Source organism: Tursiops truncatus, chromosome 14 (genome assembly GCF_011762595.2).
Source record: "Tursiops truncatus isolate mTurTru1 chromosome 14, mTurTru1.mat.Y, whole genome shotgun sequence".
In the NCBI taxonomy this organism is placed as follows: domain Eukaryota; kingdom Metazoa; phylum Chordata; class Mammalia; order Artiodactyla; family Delphinidae; genus Tursiops; species Tursiops truncatus.
Window position 1 is genome coordinate 7,067,156 of NC_047047.1, and position 22,637 is coordinate 7,089,792.

The 22,637-nt window shown below is 39.1% G+C and overlaps 1 protein-coding gene across 7 annotated transcripts in view; it reads right to left on the minus strand.

Moving 5' to 3' along the window:
* EIF5B (eukaryotic translation initiation factor 5B) overlaps nt 1-20,958 on the minus strand; it is a 69,344-nt gene extending 48,386 nt beyond the window's left edge. The window contains exons 1-3 of one of the 7 annotated variants that reach the window (XM_019931165.3): nt 19,147-19,531; nt 14,704-14,754; nt 3,464-3,498 (exon numbers count right to left, since the gene is read on the minus strand). In XM_019931165.3, coding sequence (XP_019786724.1) covers nt 3,464-3,498; nt 14,704-14,754; nt 19,147-19,371 — 311 coding nt within the window. In that variant the 5' untranslated portion in view covers nt 19,372-19,531. Of the gene's footprint in view, nt 1-3,463; nt 3,499-14,703; nt 14,755-17,775; nt 17,824-19,146; nt 19,532-20,824 lie in introns of those variants that run through there. The other 6 variants (XM_019931158.3, XM_019931160.3, XM_019931159.3 and 3 more) reach the window with 6 other exon arrangements.
* Nucleotides 20,959-22,637: the final 1,679 nt, after the last annotated feature.

Sequence of the window (22,637 nt, forward strand, 5' to 3'; positions counted from 1 at the left end):
GCCTGTGCTCTAGAGCCCTCACATCACAACTACTGAAGCCCACACGCCTAGAGCCCGTGGCTCCGCAGCAAGAGAAGCCACCGCAGTGAGAAGCCGATGCACCGCAACAAACAGTAGCCCCTGCTTGCCGCAGCTAGAGAAAGCCCATGCACAGCAACAAAGACCCAATGCAGCCAGAAATAAAAATTAATTTTTTTTAAATGAAGCTATTAAAAATATTGCATATGTAGTTTTTTTAAGAAACAGCCAAACTACTTTCTAAAGTGGCTTCACCATTTAATATTCACAACAACAATGAATGGAGATGTGTATTTTTTCCACATCCAGTATTTAGTATTTTTCCACAACCAGCCGGTATTTAGCATTATGGCTACTTTTCCTTTAAGCTGTTCTAATAGATGTGTGGTGCTATCAAGGTCTTCCTTTGCATTTCCTTAAAGGCTAGTGAAGTTAAACATTTTTTGGTCTACTTTGCCATACATATACATTCCGTGAAATGTGTCTTCATATCTTTTACCCTTTTCTAATTGGATTGATTTTCTTTTAATGTTGAGTTTTGAGAACTCTTTATATGCCCTTTATGAGTCATCAGTCAGCTATGTGGTTTACATATACTTTCTTCCAAGTTGTAGCTTGTCTTTTCATCCACTTAACAGGGTTTTTTAACCAGAGCAAAAATTTTGAATTTTCATGAGGTACCATTTATCAAGCTTTTTCTTTATGCTTTTGGTGTCATGAAAAAGAACTCTGCACCAACTCATAGGTCCTGAAGATTTTTAACTATGTTATATTCCAAAAGTTGGGTATTTTAATGTTTTGTATTTTGATCTTTTGCCTATGGTTATCCAACTGCTCCAGCAACATTTCAACTATCCATCCTATATACATAAAATTGCTTTTGCACCTTTGTCAAAATCCACTTGGCTATACTTGTATGGGGCTATTTCTAAGTCCTCTATTCTGCTCTATTGATTTATGTCTTTCCCTCTGACACTAATAAACTGTCATGATTAAGGTAGCTACACAAAAAGTCTTGAAATCAGAGTGATTGCTTTTATTCTTCTTTTTCAGAATTGTTTTATCTATTATTAATTCCTTCAAACTTTTCAAATAAAATTTGGAATATTCTTGTGTGAATTTACAAAAAGAATCTTGCTGTAATTTTTTTAATATTATTTTTTTTTAATTTTTGGCTGTGTTGGGTCTTTGTTGCTGTGCACGGGCTTTCTCTAGTTGTGGTGAGTGGGGGCCACTCTTCATTGTGGTCCATGGGCTTCTCATTGCCGTGGCTTCTCTTGCTTCAGAGCACGGGCTCTAGGTGCGTGGGCTTCAGTAGTTGCAGCACACGGGCTCAGCAGCTGTGGCACACAGGCTTAGCTGCTCCACGGCATGTGGGAACTTCCCGGACCAGGGCTCGAACCCATGTCCCCTGCATTGGCAGGTGGATTCTTAACCACTGCGCAACCAGGGAAGTCCGTCTTGCTGTAATTTTAATAGTAACTGCATTAACTGTATGTGAATTTAAAGAAAACCAACATCTTTATTATGTTGAGTTTTCCAATCCATGAACACCATATTTCTCCATTTATTTAGATCTTCTTTGATTTCTTTCATCAGTGTTTTGCGATTTTCACAAAATTCGTATTTAATTTTTAAAGTAATCTGAAGTGGTATTTTTAATTTCTGTTTCTACATACTCATTTCTAATATACAAAATGTGACTGAATTTTTTTATGTTTATCTGGTATACTGCAACCTTGTTGAACCCACTTATTAGTTCTTTGCACTAAGCAAGGAGTTATGATTTGAAATTAAAAGTACAACCCACCCCCCAAAAAAAACTAGACTTCATCAAAATTTAGAATATTTGCTGTGCAAAAGACCATATGAAGGGAATTTAAAAAAACAAGCCACAAAGTGGAAGAAAATATCTGCAAACTACATATCTGAAAAAAAACCTAGTATCTAGACTATGTAAAGAACTCTCAAAACACATCAGTAAAAACCCAAACAATCCAATTAGAAAATGGACAAAAGGCATGAAAAGACATTTCACTAAAGAGTATTTACAGATGGCAAATAAAGGATGTTCCACATCAATAGCCATTTGGAAAATGCAAATTAAAATCACAATGGGATATCACTACACCATCAGAATGTCCTCTCCCCAAACAACAGTGGTAATAACCAGTGTTTGCTGAAGATGAAGAGGACCTGGATCACGCACACATTGCTAGTGAAAATGTAAGCTGGTACAGCCACTCTGGAAAACAGTCTATCATTTTCCTGGAAAACTAAAAATGTACTTACCATATAACCCAGCAATTGCACTCATACACATTTATCCCAGGGTAACAAAAAATTTATCTCATGCAGAAACTTGTAGACAAATGCTTGTAGCAGCTTCATTTGCAACAGCCAAAAACTGGAAACAACCCACATGTCCTTCACAATGGGTGAATGGTTAAATAAACTGTGGTTCATCCCCATTCCATGGAATACTATTCAGCAATAAAATGGAATGAACTATTGATACATGCAACAACTTGGACGGATCGCAAGAAAATCAGACTGACTGGAAAGAAGCCAATTCCCAGAGGTTATATACATATATGATTCCACTTATAAAATTTTTTATTTTCAAAAATTCATATAAGTACAGAAAAGATTCATGGTTACTAGGGTTTAGTGAGAGGAGGTGCACAGAAAGGAGATGATTATGGTTACAAATGAACAACATGAGAGATCCTTGCAGTGATGGTCTGTATTTTGACTGTGGTAGTGAATATACAAATCTGCACATGTGATAATACTGTATAACACTAAACACAAACATACACGTGTGCTAGTGCAAGTGAAACTGGGAAAATCTGAATATGATCAGTGAACTATATCAGTGTCAATATCCAAGTTGTGATACTGTACAGTTTTACAAGATGTTATCATTAGAGGAAACCAAATAAAAGACACAGGAATCCCTCTGTATTAATTCTTACAACTGCGTGTGAATCTATAATAATCTTAAAAGTTTAATTAACAAAACTGAACACTGTTTAAAGGAGAAGGCAAACCTCAAACTGAGAAAAAAAAATGTTTGCAATACATATATCTGATGAAAGATTTGTCTATAATATATAAAAAAATTCCTATGACCCAACATTAAAGAACACAATTTTTAAATGGGCAAATGATTTCAACACTTAACCAAATGAGATATAATGATGGGAAATAAACACATGACAAGATGGTCAGTAACACTAGCTAATAAGGAAATGTAAACAAAATCACAATGAGATGCCACTACACAGCCACCAGAATGACTAAAATGAAGGGCTGATAATATTAAGTGTTGAGAGAGGATGTGGAGCAACTGGAACACACCTCAAGAGAGAATGCAAAACTGGCACAGCCACTTTGGAAAAGACAGTTTGGCAGTTTCTTCAAGTTAAACATACACACTTACCATATGACCCAGCAATCCCACTCCCAGGTATTTACCTAAGAGAAACGAAAACATATGTCCACACAAAGACTTGTACTCAAATGTTCACAGCAGCTTTATTCATAATCACAAGAAGCTGGGAAAAAAACCCTAAATATCCAACTACCAGATAATTCATAAACAAATTGTCATCTACCCACACAAAAGGATACTACTCAATGATAAAAGTAAAGAATGTTACACACACCAACATGGATGAATCTCAAGAGATTATTTCACGTGACACCCAGCCAGCCAATAAAGGCTACATTCTCTATGATTCTAGTTATAGGAATTTTTAGAAAAGTGAAAACTACAGTGACCCCCCCACACACACAAAACACAAAAGCTACAGTGATTTTTGGCCAGAAAGGACTGCCTACAAAGGGTCATGAGGGAACTTTTTGGGTTAATGGAAATATTCAGTATCATGATTGTGGTGAAAGAAGCACAACTGTATAATTTATCAAAGTTTATTAACGCCACACTTTAACTTTGTGTATTTTATGTCAATTACACCTCAAAGAAGAGAATTTAAATTTCTAGGGATACTATAAAAACGGATGAGAAGTTACAGAATGGATTTATCAGTTTACTGAAAACAGTTAAGGTTAAAATTACATATACCTAAGTCATTTTACCCATTTTTATAAGTTATGAAAATAAGAATCAACATATATTTTTATAACACCTTAATTTCTATTAACACAATGTAATATGTAACTAAAATGACATTACTGTGAAGGAATCTTTTAAAAACATGGTATTTCTTTATTAATTGTATGTAAAAGGCATGTGATCAACTTTGGTGCTTGGCTTTTTGGAATAATCAAAAATCATGCATAAAAATAAAAAATGAGACACTTCACTTTGAGATCAATACACTAAAGCCTTTTAAATACACATAATATAACCAAAAAAAAAGTTCATTGTAAAGAAGTAAAAGAAAAATTAACCTGTTTGCAAATCTCCTCTCAACTCCAAACTGGCAAATTTTATTTATTAATGACAGACATTTTCCACTAAAAAGTTGTCTGATTTAAGTTCTACAAGAACATAGGAAATCCAACCCTTTCCCAAATTATTCCACAATTCAAAATCTCCAAGCTTCCTAGGATTCTCTCCTACCAACCCCTCTTCTCCAATGTCTCTTTATTTTTACCCTCTGAGGAGGTCTTACATCCTGGCTCAAAATTTCTCTGACACTGAGAGGTGGGGGTCTATGCCCCTCCCCTTTAATATGAGACTGTGTGACTGTTTACTCAACAGAATATGGCAGAAATGATGTTACAGTTTCTAAGCCCAGGCCTTGTACTTCCGGGCTCTTGAGACATTCACTGCCAAGCTAATGAGGATGTCCAGGCCACATAGAGAGGCCAAGGATAGGTGTTCCAGCTGACGTGCCAACCAACAGCGACTATCAACCACCAGAAGTGAGTGATGTGCAAGTGAGATAGCCTTTAAGATGACTCCATCACAGTCATCATTTACCTGCAACCACATGGAGACCTCCAAGCAAGACCAATCTGAGCTCAGTCAACCCTCAGAACCAAGAGAGACGAAGATTTTTGTTGTTTTAAAGAACTAAGTTTGGGATGACCTGTTATGATACAATAATAACTGAAGCACTCACATATTTCCTTCTGTTCCTAATGGATACCAGGGCCTACAGAAGTAGAAACCACACCAGTCCTTCTTCTCTCCCCACCAACTTGACCAAAAAAATTGTTCGTAATCTATAAGTACTGAGGGAAGACATGGTGATATCTAACTCTTTGCACTTTACTTTGGTTTCCGCTCCTCCCCTGAAACAGGCTCAATAAGAACAAACAAGAGGAAAAACATAAGGAGGAATCCCATTCTTTACTCCTAACTCTATCCCAGCAGTGCCAGTAGCAATAAAGGAAACAGGGAAATCTAGTCCTGCCTTCTCCATAAGATGCCTTTTGGCATCTCTTTTCCTCCAACCTCCATCTCTTCTTACCCAGCACTCCTTGACAACAGTTACATATACAAACAGGAAAAACAAGACGAAAGAGGGAAAAGCCCAGCAGTCATTGCTCCTCACTAGCTCTCACCATTTGCACCACAGAACCCAACAGTTCTCACTCCCCACTCCCTCAATGGAGTTCTATCTTAAGCACCACAACCCATTAATAAATTCAGAGGTACCCAATCATGTCTTTAAAAAAAAAAAAAAGCCCTCTGAGCTTAAAACTTCCTTATGAACTGGGTCTTGACGTCTTTAAAAGGCATGTGAAACCATACTTCATTGTACAATGCAAGCAAACAGAATGTATCTTATTACCTTCCACAAAATTCAGCCTAATTCTCCACTTTCTAAATACCTCATAGTTGAATCGGTAAGAATACAAAAGCAAGTATAAGCGTCATCTTGTAGACCTCCAAATATATATAATCTAAGTTCACACATTTTTATGGATTCCAATGTGTTTAACTATAAAATCAGTTCAGGGCAGCTTTGTCAAACCAGAACGAGTACCCTCAAAGGGGGCAGGTGAGATGGGTTAGGAGGGGGAAACGCAGGGTTGTGGGTAATTTCAGAAGACTGAAAATTCTCCCCAGTAACTTTTATCTGTTTAATTTGTTTTAATTTTAATATGATAATAAAGATTTAAGATGAACATTCCATGAATCATATGGATAGACACTTTATCACAGTTCACTGTCATAGAATATCAACCAAAGCTTTTGTTTACAAACCTCCACTAAGTTGTTTCACATTGACGAAAAAGAGCAGAAGCAGACTTAATATGTAAATTAAACATTTTAGCCAAGAGAAGGTGCTATAAAACAAAGGTGAAAATCATTAGTTCATACTGAAAAAGATTAGAAAAATTGAGTTCTTACTAGTATATGCATGCTGAACTCAAAAGAAGTCCATTATAGGAGGCAATACTTTCACAATAAAATAGTGATTTAGATCCTGCTACTCAAAAGAATAATTCCAAGATAAGCAGCATTAGTATCACATCGTTAGAAATGCAAAATCTTAGGTCCCACCCAAGACTTACTACATCAAAATCCTCATTTCAACAAGACCCACAGGTGAATCACATGCACATTAAAATATGAGAAGCACTGGTTTAGAATCAACAAAACACTATCATTCACATCAATACTGCAAATTTGAACTTCAAAAATTTTTATATTTGTTACTGTTTGATATAAGTGTATTTAGGGTTTCATAACTGCCTAAGAGGTAAGTTTATACTTAGTTTTGGGCCTGAAGATATATATATAAGCAATATTAACAATTTAAGTCAACATTCTCAATTAACACCTTAAGGACACAAGTTATGTTCTAAATTAATTGATTAGACTGAGCACTTCCGGCACTCACAGATAGTGAACTCATAGTCTTTGTATTCCGTAAAAGTAACTCTGGTCCTTAATCACTGTTAAAGGATTCTTCCCACCTAATTTCCTTTTGTAACACCTGGCATAACCAAACAAATATTAATAAAATTTTGATGCAGGTAACCACTCTCAGGAGAGGGTACTTCTCACTTGCTGAACAACATCATCATTAGAATGGTCTGGCTGCACCTGTGTGCAGGCACTAGCTAAGCAACTGAAGATCTTGGATACTCTTCATCATCAACCCTTGCTTCTCAAGAGACAGAAACATACAGCACACTCCCATTCCTTCCAATCTGGCTTGCTCTCCTGACAGCAGATTTAATTACAAAGGGATCTGGAAGACATATGTAATAACTTTAGGAGGGAAATTTGAAATCTCAAGGGTAGCACTCCCATACTTAACCTAAACTTCACATTCTCCCTTCATCTCCTCACTGTATTATCTGTGCATATGCCTATTTGCTATATTAAAACGTAAGCTCCTCTGAGAACAGAAAACTCCTTTTTGTGTGCTCAATTCACCTCCCATTTTAAAAAATAAATTTATTTATTTTTGGGTGCACTGGGCCCTCGTTGCTGCATATGGGATTTCTCTAGTTATGGTGAGCGGGGTGGGGGTGGGGGGGCTACTCCTCACTGCAGTGCGCAGGCTTCTTATTGCAGTGGCCTCTCCCGCTGTGGAGCACGAGCTCTAGGCCTCAGTAGTCATGGCACACAGGCTCAGTAGTTGTGGCACACGGGCCCAGTCGCTCCACAGCATATGGGATCTTCCCAGACCAGGGCTTGAACCCGTGTCCCCTACACTGGCAGGCAGATTCCCAACGACTGCGCCATCAGGGAAGTCCCCACCTCCCTACCTTTTACAACTAGCAACCAGCAGGGAATGTAACACATTCTTAACAGGCACTATTAAAGAAAAAGCCCTATTTTAGAATGGCAACCACAATTTTCATACAATTAGAAAGGCTCACCAGTTTCATCACTGAGGCTTAATAAAAACCTCATCTACCACCATAACAATTACTATATTTTGATCGTAGTAAAACTTCCAAATTGAATTTTCTGAAACAATAAATTCAAACACCAGTTTAAAAATCCCACTGAGAGAAAACTACAGCTACATTTTATTTACCTAACACAGACAAGGATCCTTTGTATGTGAATTTTCCAAATGAATGGAAACGTACCATTCTTTAAAATTCATATTTAAAATGTAAATCTTTCTTATAACTGATTATATAACCCCCTGAAATATTTACAAATGTCTGGGGTTGTTTCAGTACAATGGGGAGAGGGAAGACGAGAGTGGGTAGGATGCAGATGAAACAAGGTTATCTGTGAATCAGTAATATCTGAAACTGGGTGATGGACAGGTGTGTTCATTAAACTATTCTACTTCTATATACGTCTGAAATTTTTTATTTAAGAAAATTTACACTATAGTAACCAAAACAATGTGGTACTGGTATAAGGATAAACATAAACATCAAAAGAATAAAACTGTCCAGAAATAAATCCATTCATCCATGGCCAATTGATTTGACAGTGGTGCCAAAACCAATCAATAGGGGAAGAAATAGTCTCTTCAACAAATGGTGCTGGGACTATATCTCCACACGTAAAAGAATAAAGTTTTGGACCCCTACCCCACACTATCTACAAAAATTAACTCAAAATGGGTTATAACCTAAATGTTAGAGCGAAAACAATAAAACTCTTAAGAAGAAAACATAGGTGAATCTTCACACCCTGGCATGACTTAACAGTAGATTTTTAGATACAATACCCAAAGCACAAGCAACAATAACAAAAATTAGGTCAGCTGGATTGCATCAAAATTTAAAAACTTTTGTAAAAATGATACTATGTCAAGACAGTGAAAAGACAACCCACATAATGGGAGAAAATATTTACAAATCATGTACCTTATAAGGATCAAGTATCCTGAATATATAAAGAACTCTTAAAACTCAAGCGAAACAAGCTAATTTAAAAATGAGTAAAGGACTTGCACAGACATTTGTCCAAAGATATACAAATGACCAATGAATACATAGAAAGATGTTCAACATCATTAGTAACCAGGGAAATGCCAATCACAATGACAATGAGACACCACTTCACAATCGCTAGGATGGCTATTAATGGAAAAAAAAGGAACAGAATTGTTGGCAAAGATATGAAGAAATCAGAACCCTTGTACATTCTGGTGGTGCTGTAAAATGGTGCAGCTGCTGTAGAAAAGTTTGGTGGTTCCTCAAAAAGTTAAACATAGGATGATCTACCACTTCCACTCCTAGATATATACTATACTCAAAAGAACTGAAAACTGGTACTCAAACATCTAGACACAAATGTTCATAGCAGCACTTTTCACAATAGCCAAAAGGTGGAAACAACTGAAACATCCATCATCAGATGAATGGATAAACATTATGTGGTATATATACACAGTGGAATATTATTCAGCCATAAAAACAAAATGAAGTACTGATATATTCTGCACATAGATGAACCTCGAAAACATGCAAAATGAAAGAACCCACACACAAAAGGTTATACATGGTATGATTCCATTTATATGAAATATCCAGAATAGGTAAATCAAAAGACAGTATATTAGTGTTTGCTAAGGGCTCAGAGGAGGACAGAAAGGGAAAGTAACTGCTTAATGGATATAGGAACTCCTTTGGGGGTGATGAAAATGTTTTGAAACTAGACAGAGAAGACTGAACAACACCGTGAATGTACTAAATCTCACAGAATTGTACATTTAAAATGGTTACTTTTATGTTATATGAATTTAGCCTCAAAAAAATTTCACAAGGGCTTCCCTGGTGGCGCAGTGGTTGGGAGTCCGCCTGCCGATGCAGGGGACGCGGGTTCGTGTCCCGGTCCAGGAGGATCCCACATGCCTTGGAGCAGCTGGGCCCGTGGGCCATGGCCCCTGAGCCTGCGCGTCCGGAGCCTGTGCTCCGCAGCGGGAGAGGCCGCCGCGGTGAGAGGTCCGCGTACCGCCAAAAAAAAAAAAAAAAATTCACAAAACTGATTACGTGTTTCATACCAACCTGAATGGGAGTAAACTAATATAATTTAGCACTTCAGTCATCATTCAGGAGTGACAAGTTTGTAGGCCTGCAAAAGAATTTTGTTCTTAAACCAAACAACACAATGCCAACTGCTACTTACAAGTCTCTCTAATAACTCCCCTCCATTCTAATTACCAATAGGCTGAGATGACCAAGTTGTGAAAATTCTAAGTTCAGAGTGAGAACGTGAAAAGAAGACTTACACAGAAAAAAAAAAAAAAGAATAACTTTAGCAGATACCTATAATGAAAGTGTGACTTTTAAACATTGTGAGCTACACCACAATGAAATGCAGGGTGAACCTCCTCTGCAACCTGGTTTGAAAAGCCATTGTGGAGTTGGAAATCTGAAATATGAACTGGATATTAAATATAAGAGAATTTGTGTTAATTGCACTAGGTGGGATAAGGGTATTATGGTTACATAAGGAAACATTTAGAGAGAAAATGTCAAGATGTCTATAAAATAAAATACATAAAGCAAAAATGAGGACAAAATACTGGTAATGATTAAATCTAGGTGATGCGTATATAAGAGTTCCTTATATTATTCCTTCAACTTTTCTGTGTGCTTGAAATTTTTATAATAAAAAGTTAAAATTTTAAACTTTAATCACAACATTTCATTTTTTAAGACTTATTAGCTACTAATATGTCTGAAAGAGAAAATCACTTCTCTTAAATTCCTAAGAGAACAATGGATAATCCAGTAAGTATGTGTCTTTTTTCCCCCCAGGTTCATTCCTGACAAGTAATGCCTTCAAGTAACATCCAACCTTAAGTAAAAGGTCACTGACCTGAAGTGGGGGATTATAAAACAAAATACCAGACAATAGTACTACTGTCCTTGTACTGTTTTACAGGACTTTAAATATTGACTTTGTATATGCAAGGTATAAGTCAAACCACTTAAAAAAAAAATAGAAACAGCATGTATAAACTCTAACCCAAGATAAGAAGGGGGAAAAATAGAAACAAAGCATTGCAGAATTGGCACAAATAAAAAACAAACCAGGATGGCTGAAATAAGATCAAATATATCATTAATCACAAGCAATGTGTAAGTAACTTTAAACTCTTAAAGGTGTTATCAAATTGGTTTAGTAAGAATTCAATTTTATGCAGTTTATCCAAAGACCTCAAACAAGTACATAGAAAGGTTAAAAGTTTAAAAAAAAAAATTAAATCCTCAACAAAACACTAGCAAACCAAATTCAAGAACATATAACAAGGATTGCACACCATGACCAACTGGGATATATCCCAGGATTGCAAAGTTGGTTCAACATATGAAAATTGATTAATGTAATCCACCATATATAAATGGTATAAGACACAAAAACCACATAATCATCTCACAGATGAAGAGACAGCAATGTAACAAAATCCAACATCCATTCACGGGGCGGGGGGCGGGATGGGGGGGACACACCTAACACAATGCGAAAAACCGAAAGCTTCCCCCCCATCCCATGATCAGAAACAAGAAAAGAATGTCCATTCTCCCCATTCAGTACAACACTGTACAGCAGGATCTAGCCAGAGCTTAAGGTAAGATAAAGAAATAAAAACCATTTAGATTGGAAAAGAAGGAGAAAACTATCTGAACTTGCAGTGGCAGGACCATGTACATAGAAAATTCTAAGGAATCCACATACACAACAAAAAAAATTCAAGCTAATATATGAGTTCAGTAAGATTGCAGAACAGATCAATATATAAAAATCAACTGTATTTAAACTGTGTACTAGCAATAAACAATCTGAAAATGAAATTAAAAAATAATTCCACTTATGATAGCATAAAAAAAATTAAATGCCTCAGAATAATTTTTTAGAAGAGTTGCAAATGTTGTACTCTGAGAACTACAAAAAATCATTGAAAGAAAACCTGAAAACCTAAATAAGTGGAAAGACATTCCATGTTCATGGATCTCAAGGCATAACATTGGCAATACTCCCAAAATTAATCTACAGAAGAAATCCAATCTCAATCAAAATCCCAGCTGCCCCCCCCTTTTTTTTTGCAGTAATTGAGAGATTCTAATTGTAAAATCTGTATGGAAATGCAAGGAACCCAGAATAGCCAAAACAATCTCAAAAAAGAACAAAGAGAAATCACACTTCCCAATTTCAAAACTTAATACCAAAGCTGTAGTAATCAAGATAGTGTGATACTGCCATCAGGATAGACATACAGATCAATGGAACAGAACTGAGACTCCAGAAATAAAATCCTACATATACGGTCAATTGATTTGATCAAGGAATTAGAGGAGTAATAGTCTTTTTTTTTTAAATGGTGCTGGGACGATTGAATATCCACACGCGAAGAATGAAGTTGGACCCCTACCTCACACAATATAAAAAAAATTAACCCCAAATGGCTCAAAGGTCTAAATGTAAGAATTAAAACTGTAAAACTAGAAGAAAAATAGTAAATCTTCATGACCTTAGATTTGGTGATGATTTCTTAGATCTGACACCAAAAGCACAAGCAGCCAAAGAAAAAATAGATAAATCGGGCTTTTTAGAAACTTTTGTTCTACAAACGACACCAAGAAAGTGAAACAACAACCTCCTATGGGAGAAAATAATGACAGCCCAGAGAATGGGAGAAAATATTTGAAAATCATATCTGATAAAGGATTTGTATCTAGAGTATATAAAGAACTTATTCCTCAATAATAAAGAACTCAATTTTAAAATGGGCAACGGATCTGAATAGACAGTTCTCCAAACAAGACATACAGATGTCCAATAAACACATGAAAAGATACTCAACATCTTAAGCCATCATGAAGTGCAGACCAACCAAAAGTCACAATAAGATACCACTTCACACCTACTAGAATGGCTATAATCAAAAAGTCAGATGATAACGAGTGTTGATGAGGATATAGAGAAACTGAAACTCTAACACACTGTTGGTTGGACTATAAAATGGAGCAGCAGCTTTGGCAGTTCCTGGAAAAAAAGTAAAACTACTTGGCAGTTCCTAAAAAAGTTAAACATAGAGTTACTCTACGACCCAGCAATTTCACTCCTAGGTATATACCCCAAAGAATTGAAAACACAAGTCCACACAAAAACTTATACACGGATTTTTTTAGCAGTATTATTCGTAACAGCCAAAAAGTGGAACAACCTTGAATCCATTAACTGATGTATGGACTGGTAAATAAAATGTGGCACACCCATACAATGAATCCTTAGAACATGTGATTCTAGACTTAGAAAAAATTCCAACTACTGCAGTATCATCAATCACATCTATTAGTTTCATCAGAGCTCAGTACCCGAAACCTAATGACACAAATTTAATTAACACAGTACTTATTGTATTTTCAGAGACTGTTTATATAAAGTTTACAGTACGAAGGTAGTTTCAAAAACAGAAAAAACAAACATTACTTTAAATCTCAATAGAAAGTATCTTTCTATCACCAAAGGGAGATTTGAAAACCAATGATTCTAAACAATGACTGCTACCTGGGTGAAAAGTAGGGATTCCTCTGAAAAAATATACCTGAAATTTTATATACCATGTCTGAAATGGGAAGGAATGAAACATTAAATCATCACTGTTTTCACTTTAAACAGACAGGCTATGAGACAAGCAGTTATTCAACTAAGGTTAAGTGAGAAAATTTTTTTAAAGGAATTCTGGCACTGATTGACCTATGGACAACGGCTGTCATTCTTCTATTCTCCCTCCTTTGTTAAACTGTTCCTCTTTAACAGTTGCTTCACCAGTAAAGATCCTTTGGGAAGTCTACATTTTGGAGTAGCAGGATTTCTTAAATCAGCTAGTGCAGCACAGTTTAAAAAAAAAACAAAACCACAGGTTCTGAGGTCTGGTTTGGCTTAACAGCTGAGAGGCTCTAAGCCTCAAGCACATTATTATGCTAAATCTGTTTCCTCTTCTATATGTTATAAAGTAGTTCTTTTATCTTTATACCTTTCCCTTCCTCCAGATTCTCAAACTGGTTACAGCATAGTTATTTCTTCTACATTAAGTGTCTTCATTATTAAAATTATGTAAATACTGTGATTACTGCTAGAGCAAGTAGTATACTGTGATTATTTCAATAGTTCAAAATACCTGATTTGAAATTTCTTAACAGTACATATTTGACACAAGGCATAAGTTAGAAAGGGAGGGAAAAAGGAGTCATTTGTGTGTCACTAACTAAAACATTTGAATGCTGCTGTAATGTCTCTAATTTTTCTCCCTGGTCTCCCCCTCTGTTATATATTATCACAAACTAATAACCAAATCGCAGTTAAGGCCTCATCCTTTAATAACAGCTACTTTTAATAGTAAGAGAGAGTTAAGTTGGTCAGACCATCTTGAAAAAAAGTTTTCCTACATTAACAGCAACCAAAACTATAAGACACCTAGGAATAAACCAAACAAGAAATATCCTTAAAGGTTCAACTGAAGAAAATAAAGTTTTACTGATAATTAACCAAATAAAGAAGCATGTCATGTTACTAATTTGTTCATCACTACATTTCAGCACCTAGAACAACAGCTGGCACTTAACTGCTTAAACAGACAATATATTTCTTGAAGGGAATGATTCAATACCATAAAGATGTAAGTGTACCAAATAATCTAAAAACTTAATGGGACTCCCAATTAAAATCAGTCCCAACAGACTTTTAATAGACCTTGATAAACTCACCTATTACATAAAAAAATTTAAAAATCATAAGTGGGTAAAATATCAAGAGCATGAACATACCCACAAATGTCTTAAGTTGTCCTCTGAGTGCTTCTCAAACATTCTAAGCACCTGTTGGACAAACATGAATGGAAGTCAAAAGGCTTGGGAAATGTCTCACAAATGCCTAAATCTGGTTTAGGAATTCCTAAATAAACAGTTCTCAGAGTAGTTCCCCCCAACACAATTCAGAGGGTCTAAACTAATTCAAGGGGTCAAAACTATTTTCAACATAGTACTACGAGGCTATTAGCCTTTTTTTCATTCTCATTTCCTCATAACTGTACAGTGGTGTTTTCCAGAGGCCACACGATGTGTGATATTGCTACAGGATGAATCACAAGCAGACAAGAATCAAGCTATCTTCTACTAAGCCAGATAGTAAACATTTACAAAATGTTTACCACCACTCTCTTCATAAATTTTTGAAAATGATTATTTAACAGTGTTATTTATGTTAATGTGATGTTATTTTTACTTTTAAATCAATATATTTAAAGAACTTTTCAGTTTTAATTTGTAATATGGTAAGTACTGATTGACCTAACCCACATAAACAAAAGGCTTTTGGGTTCCTTAGTAATTTAGGAGAGTAAGGGGGTCCTAGGACCAAAAAGTTTGAGAACTGCTTTTCTAACCTAAGCAGACACTCAGTTCCTCAGTTAAACAATGCTTTGCCCAACGTATAGATCAACTGCCAGATTGGAATAAACTTAGAAGGCTAAGTAAAGCACAACTAGTGGGCAAGTAACATCAAAAGTAGCTACATTGGGACCCCCTGGTGGCGCAGTGGTTGAGAGTCCGCCTGCTGATGCAGGGGACACGTGTTCGTGCCCCAGTCCGGGAAGATCCCACATGCCGCAGAGCGGCTGGGCCCGTGAGCCATGGCCGTTGAGCCTGCGCGTCCGCAGCAGGAGAGGCCACAACAGTGAGAGGCCCGCATACCGCAAAAAAAAAAAAAAAGTAGCTACATCAGCTCCCCAGAGATCACCAGTAGAGAAGGCAGAAGAGGTTTCTATAAGCTAACAAGCTAACAAGTTTATCATCTGCTTTCTTATTCATTTATGACAAACTACGACTTCTTCCCGTCCTTCCACATATTGATTACCTAAAGTATCAATCTAGGAACAAGGTAAACCAAGAGAACTCTCAGATTATACATCTTTTTTTCTTTTTTGATCTAATGTATGCAGATAGTTTATTATTAATTCAAATATATTCAAATGAGAAATAAATTCCTTTGTTGAACTAGACTATTTGAACTGTTTGCCACTTGGACTACTTCCTCTCTGGGATGCTTTAGATGTTCTGGGATGCTTTAGATGTACCTGCTATGCTCACAGCTCCTCTGGACAGGTTCCTTAAGCAGATCACCATGCTTTCTATCCCAGAAGAGGGACCCGATACCCTGATCATACCTGGCTACAATGAATATCTGACACCAGGACAAAAATCTAAAACGTAGGCAGCTGTCTCAGAGATAGCCAGAACTCCCCCAAAAGGAGGAATTTTGCCAAGAATAATAGGAGCATTATGTGTAGTTAAAAACAAAGAGCTACTATACTAACTCACCACCAGCATAGAGAATCATAGCTGAAGATACCTGTACTCAATCCTGAAAGATCTCCTAATTCCTGAATGACATCCCCACCTTCATGTCTGACTGTGAGATAGGTGAAATAATGATCTTCCTTCCCTCTATATCCTTTGTGAGGGGGTATAGATGTATTAATCCCATTTATTAAGGTAATATACCACATTCCTTACAACCTGAAAAATATAACTACCACACTTGGGGGATTAAAAAAAAGAATCAGAATGAAGAATTGGAGGCTAATTGTGAAAAACTAGATAATCAGGATCATTTTTTCTCTGCACACATCAATAAGAGAACATTCATCGTGTTATATAAATGGAAATGGTAAGACATTGCTACAACACACAAGATCCCATAAGATATGGTCCCATTATGTAAGCTGATTACTGGGAAGGTTATAGGAAGAAATGAAAATATTGGCCTTATATTTTGTCTATATGATCTGTGAATATTGAACCCTACCCCAGTCAACTGAAAAAGGCAGGAAAACTGAACACCTATCAAAATCTCATTCTCAGAATTTCACAAGCTGAAACAAGATTCTAGAACTCAATGTTTAAACAAAGATCAGTCACTGATAAAACATATGTAATCCAAATAAAATTACTCAGATTAGATAGTAAAATCTAAATTTAAATAAACGCTGAGTGGCTAAAAATTTTAAATAACAATATAAGGATTAAAACACTCAAGTATTTTATGTTTTTTCCAAGAACTGAAAAGTGGCTCAAGGCCTTAACTTGATAGCTAATAAGCAGGTGCTCATTTCTCACCCAGTTCTTCCTGAGCAGAAACATGTCTGGCTTAGGACAGCTCAGAAGGGAAGGAGAGGTGGGAGGAGTCCACGAAGCATTAAAAAACAAACAAAAAAATTTGATATTGGCTTATGAGAAAGTGTGTTTTTCCATTACACTGCCACCATTTTTCCTTCAATACGAGACAAAAAGTAAACACTGCAGATTTAGTCGGAAAGGAAAAAAACCCAGTAGCATTCCTTCTATACTAACAAACCAATCATTTAACAGGCTCTAGTGTTTGCAATTTAAACTTTATGTCATCCAGGAAAACCTTTATGAATTAGGAAAAGACTTTCACTTTTCTATAAAAATACACACACAAAAATAAATCTCTCCTCTGAATAGCTTTTGTCCAATGTGAAAGAGCTTGAAAAACTGTAGCTAAAATAACATATACATAAATATTTTTTAATCTAAAGAACAAACTTCTGTAATTCTGATCCAAACAAACCAATTGTAAAACACAAAATGAAAAAAAAAACCCACAAAACATAATTTTAATTAGAATCAGTGAAAACAGAAAACTGACTAGACAATTGATAATATTTAAGAAGTCACTGCTAGTATTCCTTAGGCTTAATGATGACATTGTGATTGTGTCTTATGTTGTGTTCCTGTGGTTGTTTTTTTCCCTCAAGTATTTATCTTTCAGATACACCTGAAAGATTTACACCTGAAAGGATTTTGAGAGTTCTTTACCATATCCAGCAGAGATGAAACAGGGCCAGTCATGTGACAACAATGGTCGAAGCTGGGTAACTGGTACAGGAAGCTTTATTACACTCATCTCTATTTCTTGTATAAGGTCGAAGAAAAAAAGTATCCTAGGCACCAAAACATCCTGTCAAAAGCATAGAAATTTCTCTCCCACTAAATCACCCCAGAATTCTGCTTCTTTCTTCTTATTTATCTGCTTTGATTAACAATAAGTTCTATTCTTGAAACCAATTAACTTCCTCCAATAGACCTGTAACTGAAATACAAGACTCACCTTGGTGTCTTTTTAACGCCATTCATCAGATAGGTGAAGGCCAGTGAGGACACAACCCAGGATTCCAACTCACAACTGGTAATCTGATTTTAACTTCAAGACCACATATCCGTTTTGAGTCAAAATGAACTATCACAGGTTGTTTTTGTCTTTTGAATTTCTCTTACTATCCCCAGTATTTGAACTAAGTTTGGTGAGTAGTACAGAAGGGTGAAAAGTAACAAATGTTCACTCCCAGGAAGTAAAACCCTTTCAATGAAAAGGGGTAAAGAACTCAACCGAATATGACACCCAGAAATGTTCCAATAATCTCAGGGTACGCAACTCTACATACACCCTTACGCTCCCTCGCCTCAGAAGTCTTTTAAATGGTTTAGAAAAGACCGACCCTGGTTGGTTTGTTTCATCTCCTCCTCCTTTCTTAGGGGAGGTGCTAGAGAGCAAAGAAATGACCAAAAGGCCGGAAGAAGGAACGCGAAAAGCATGGAGTCTGGACAATCAGCCCTTAAGTAATTGAAAGCTGTACCCAAATTAAATGAAGTTAAAGGGAGCTTGCTGCTACGCTCCTCCCGGTAACTCCAAGGCACCTGAGCGGCTCAGAGAGTGGGAACACCTGGCTGGAGACAGAGCGGATCCCAACTCCCTCTCTCGCCAAGAATTCATAGATACAAAGACATAAAAAGAACTCTTCCTGACCCCCAGCAAGAGTAGCGCCACGAAAACAACTCCCAACCTCCGAGCCACGCTGGCTGAGCCGGCCCCGCGGGGCCGCGAGCCCTGCCCCGCGGGGCCTCGAACCCCAAACGACTGCCCCGCTCCTCAGGCCGGACACCCCTTCTCCCGGGCCGGGCGAGGGGCAGCAAAGGGACGGAGTCTCGGCTGGGAACCCGCCCGCCGCTGAGGCCCTCCGCGCCCGCCCGGTACTGGGGTCTCGGGCCCGCGCCACCCACTGTGGGCCCCGGACGGTGCCCCGCGGGGCCGCTCTCGAGCCTCGACCCCGGTCCGCCGCGCGCCCACGGGACCCGCGCGCCCCCCTCAGCCGCGCCGGCCGCCGCCGTTGAAACCCCGACACCGGCTACCTGTCTTCGCTCTTGTTTTTCTGCTTCTTTCCCATCGTGTGTCAGCGGCGCTCGTAGCCCCAGCCCCTCTGTTCGGTCTCTCACAGAGCCAGTGTCCCCCGGCCGACTTCGGTCTCCGCTCGGCTCCGTCCCCCACCGCGGTGCCGCCTCTCGCACCCGGCTCTCCACAGACCCGCGCACTGGGACAGGGCACATATGGTGTGAGCTCCGAGTGCGCAAGCGCATCGCCCCACCGCCTCGGCGTGTGGACGCAGGGCGCGGCTCATTGAGAGCTGCGCCTCGGGTAGAGCGTCTCCAGTTGACCCGCCCGCCAGGCAGGAGCCCGAGCGCCCCCTTTCCGCAAGCGTCAGCCGTGCACCGACGCCCGTGCGGTTTCCAGATTCTAGAACCCGGAGGTGGACAATGAGGCTGAAAATTCCACCGTCAGCCTTCTCCCTGTGGGGAACGCAGACTTGGGGAATCGGATCTCAGTTCAGGAGTGGACTGTCGGTTTCCCTTCCACCTTTAACCTCGGTCCCTTTGTACTCTCAGATGCGTGAAGTTCAGTAAAGAACCACAATGAACCCCTGGTGAGCTGTCCAGGTGTTCCCAAGGGAGATAGAGAAATCCAGCACAACATGAGTCCATGACTTACCAAAAAAATAAATAAATAAACCAAACAAACCAGAAATCATAAAACAAGGACACACCCATTAATTCTGAAAAATAGATCATAACCTTTACATTCAAAGCGAGAGCAAGTTCTAAAATTGTGTGTCAGGGAAGTCGCGAGGGAACCTATTAGGGTTGTGAAAGTGTTCTATATCCGGATCTGGACGATGACACTACGAGTGTTAACTATGTAAAAACTATGGCGTATAAGTTATATTTCAACTTTTTTTTTAAAAGGGGAAATGTTCAATAAACAATGGAAACGAAATTGGAGTGTCACTCCTGAGGAAGACAGTAGCTATTTCATTTCTGATGTAACATTATGTCAGAGCCTAAGAACGTCAACTCCAGGCTGGGCACTAAGAAACTACAAACTCCAGCATACATCGCTTCCTTGCTCTCTGGGCTGTTTACACGGAGGGAGGGAGAGGTTGGGCCACCTCGGTTCCGGGTGGTGGGGCGGGGAAGGGTGGGGGGAGCGCACGCGCAGAAGCGCTCACCGCACGCACGTCCCCTCCCTTCCCCCCCTCCACTTCCTGGGGCGTCGCAGATTGTATCGCGTGAGAGCCGCGGCCAATGAGGAGGCAGAAGTGACGGCCGCTCCCCAGTCCCCCGAAGCTGCTACGAGGCTGAAGCCGGAGTGGATTGCTCTTCTGGAGAAGCTGGTTCCTCACTTCTCAGGTATCACCGAGAGCTCAGGTGAGGCAGAGAGTGGTGTGAAAACGCCGGCCATGCATCTCGGTGCTAATGGACTGCTCAGCCTCCTGCCTGGGCGGGGGAGGGGCGCGGCTCGGGCGAGGGTGTCCGCGCCGCGGAGGAAGCTTTGGCGCATGCGCCCCGGGAGGCGTTGAAGCCGGGACCACCTCAACTCTGCCCTCATCTGTCTCCGGGGGCGCAGGGAGTGGCGAGGGTACTTTTGGGAAGCGGCTGGCGTGCAGTTAAGGGTGAGGCCCCTGGTTTTTTTGGCGGGTGCATGCCGGGGGATCAAGGAAATGGTTAGGTAATTTGAGGACAAGTCCCTGCTCACCATTCAGTTGAAATGAAAAAAAGAAGCTTGTTTGGGGAATGAAGTTCCCAGGATACCTGCACCATCTCCTTTCCCCCTTTCTGAATGCGGTGACCAGCACCACCTGCCCGCAGAGCAGCCCTTGTTAATCGTTTCTCCTCCCAGTTATCCAATACTTGAATCCTGAGCTCAGCCTATAAACCTCTAGGGATAAGCGACAGCTACGCCCCCGGTAAAGAACAGGATGTGACATGCAAGTCAATGTTTAATGTCGAGTTTTTGCCTCGTCTGGCCCCAGTCCTGAGTCACAGCCTTACGTTTTTTTCGGGAGGTAGAGAGTGTGAAATTCATTTGCTACATTTGAAATACGGCTCCTTTAAAATTTTATAGCGTTTATGAGGAAGTTACATTGTTTTTTTTCCTAACCGGAAATACTTTTGAAACTTAACGATAATTTGAACAAAAGTTACGCACGTTCCTTCAACAGTTGACAAACATTTTTTGTGCATCTGCAGTGTTCTCAGCACTGCTAGCTCCAGGAATACAAGGTGAAATCGAGTATGTTTTTTAATTTATTTATTTTTGGCTGCGTTTGATCTTCGTTGCTGCATGCAGAGTTTCTCTAGTCTCGGCGAGCGGGGGCTACTCTTCGTTGCGGGGCATGGGCTTCTCACTGCGGTGGCTTCTTGTTGCGGAGCACGGGCTCTAGGCACGCAGGCTTCAGTAGTTGTAGCACGTGGGCTCCAGAGCGCAGGCTCAGTAGTTGTGGCGCACGGGCTTAGTTGCTTCGAGGCATGTGGGATCCTCCCGGACCAGGGATCCAATCCATGTCCCCTGCATTGGCAGGTGGATTCTTAACCACTGCGCTACCAGGGAAGTCCCCAGTGTGCTTTTCAAAAGGTTCTTTTCATGTGTAGAAAAATGGAATCAGAAGCGAAGTTTGCAAGAAGACTATTTCTCTTCACTTCGACATTTATAGAGGGTCTGGTGGGCCAGGCTGCGTGTCTGAAGCTGGGTGAATAAGCTCACAAGTTTATTCAGATTTTTGAAAGTGCTTCAGTAGTGGTTGCAAATGTATCACATAACTAATTGAGATGCAACAGCCTCCTGCTTTGATAGGCAAATTATAAATTGAAATTCAGGGCTACCCATAAAACATTTGATTTTCTACCAGCAACAATAATACATTTCTTCTAAAATATGTAATTGAAATAGATAACAGGGACCTACTGTATAGCACAGGGAACTCTATTCAATATTCGTAGTAACTTAAATGGGAAAAGAATTTGAAAAAGGATACGTGTATATGTATAGATGAATAACTTTGCTGTACACCTGAAATTAACATTATAAATCACTATATGCCAATATAAAATAAATATGTAATTGAGAGAGATCTTCCTTTCTAATCTGAATTAGATTTTTTTAATATTCATTTATTTATTTATGGCTGTGTTAGGTCTTAGTAGTTGCGACATGCGGGATCTTTCGTTGTGGCATGCAGGCTCTTCACTGCAGCACAGGCTTCTCTCTAGTTGTGGTGCTCAGGCTCCAGAGCATGTGGGCTTTGTAGTGTGTGGCACACAGGCTGTCTAGTTGAGGCATGTAGGCTCAGTAGTTGCGACTCGAGGGCTTAGTTGCCCCACGGCATGTGGGATCTTAGTTCCTCGACCAGGGATCGAACCCACGTCCCCTGCATTGGGAGTTGGTTTCTTTACCACTGGACCACAAGGGAAGTCCCTAGATTCTATTTTTAAACTCTTATCTTACATAGAGGTTTGATGGAAAAATCAATATTCTTTTTACTATTTGTAGTGTTATATTGTTTGACCTC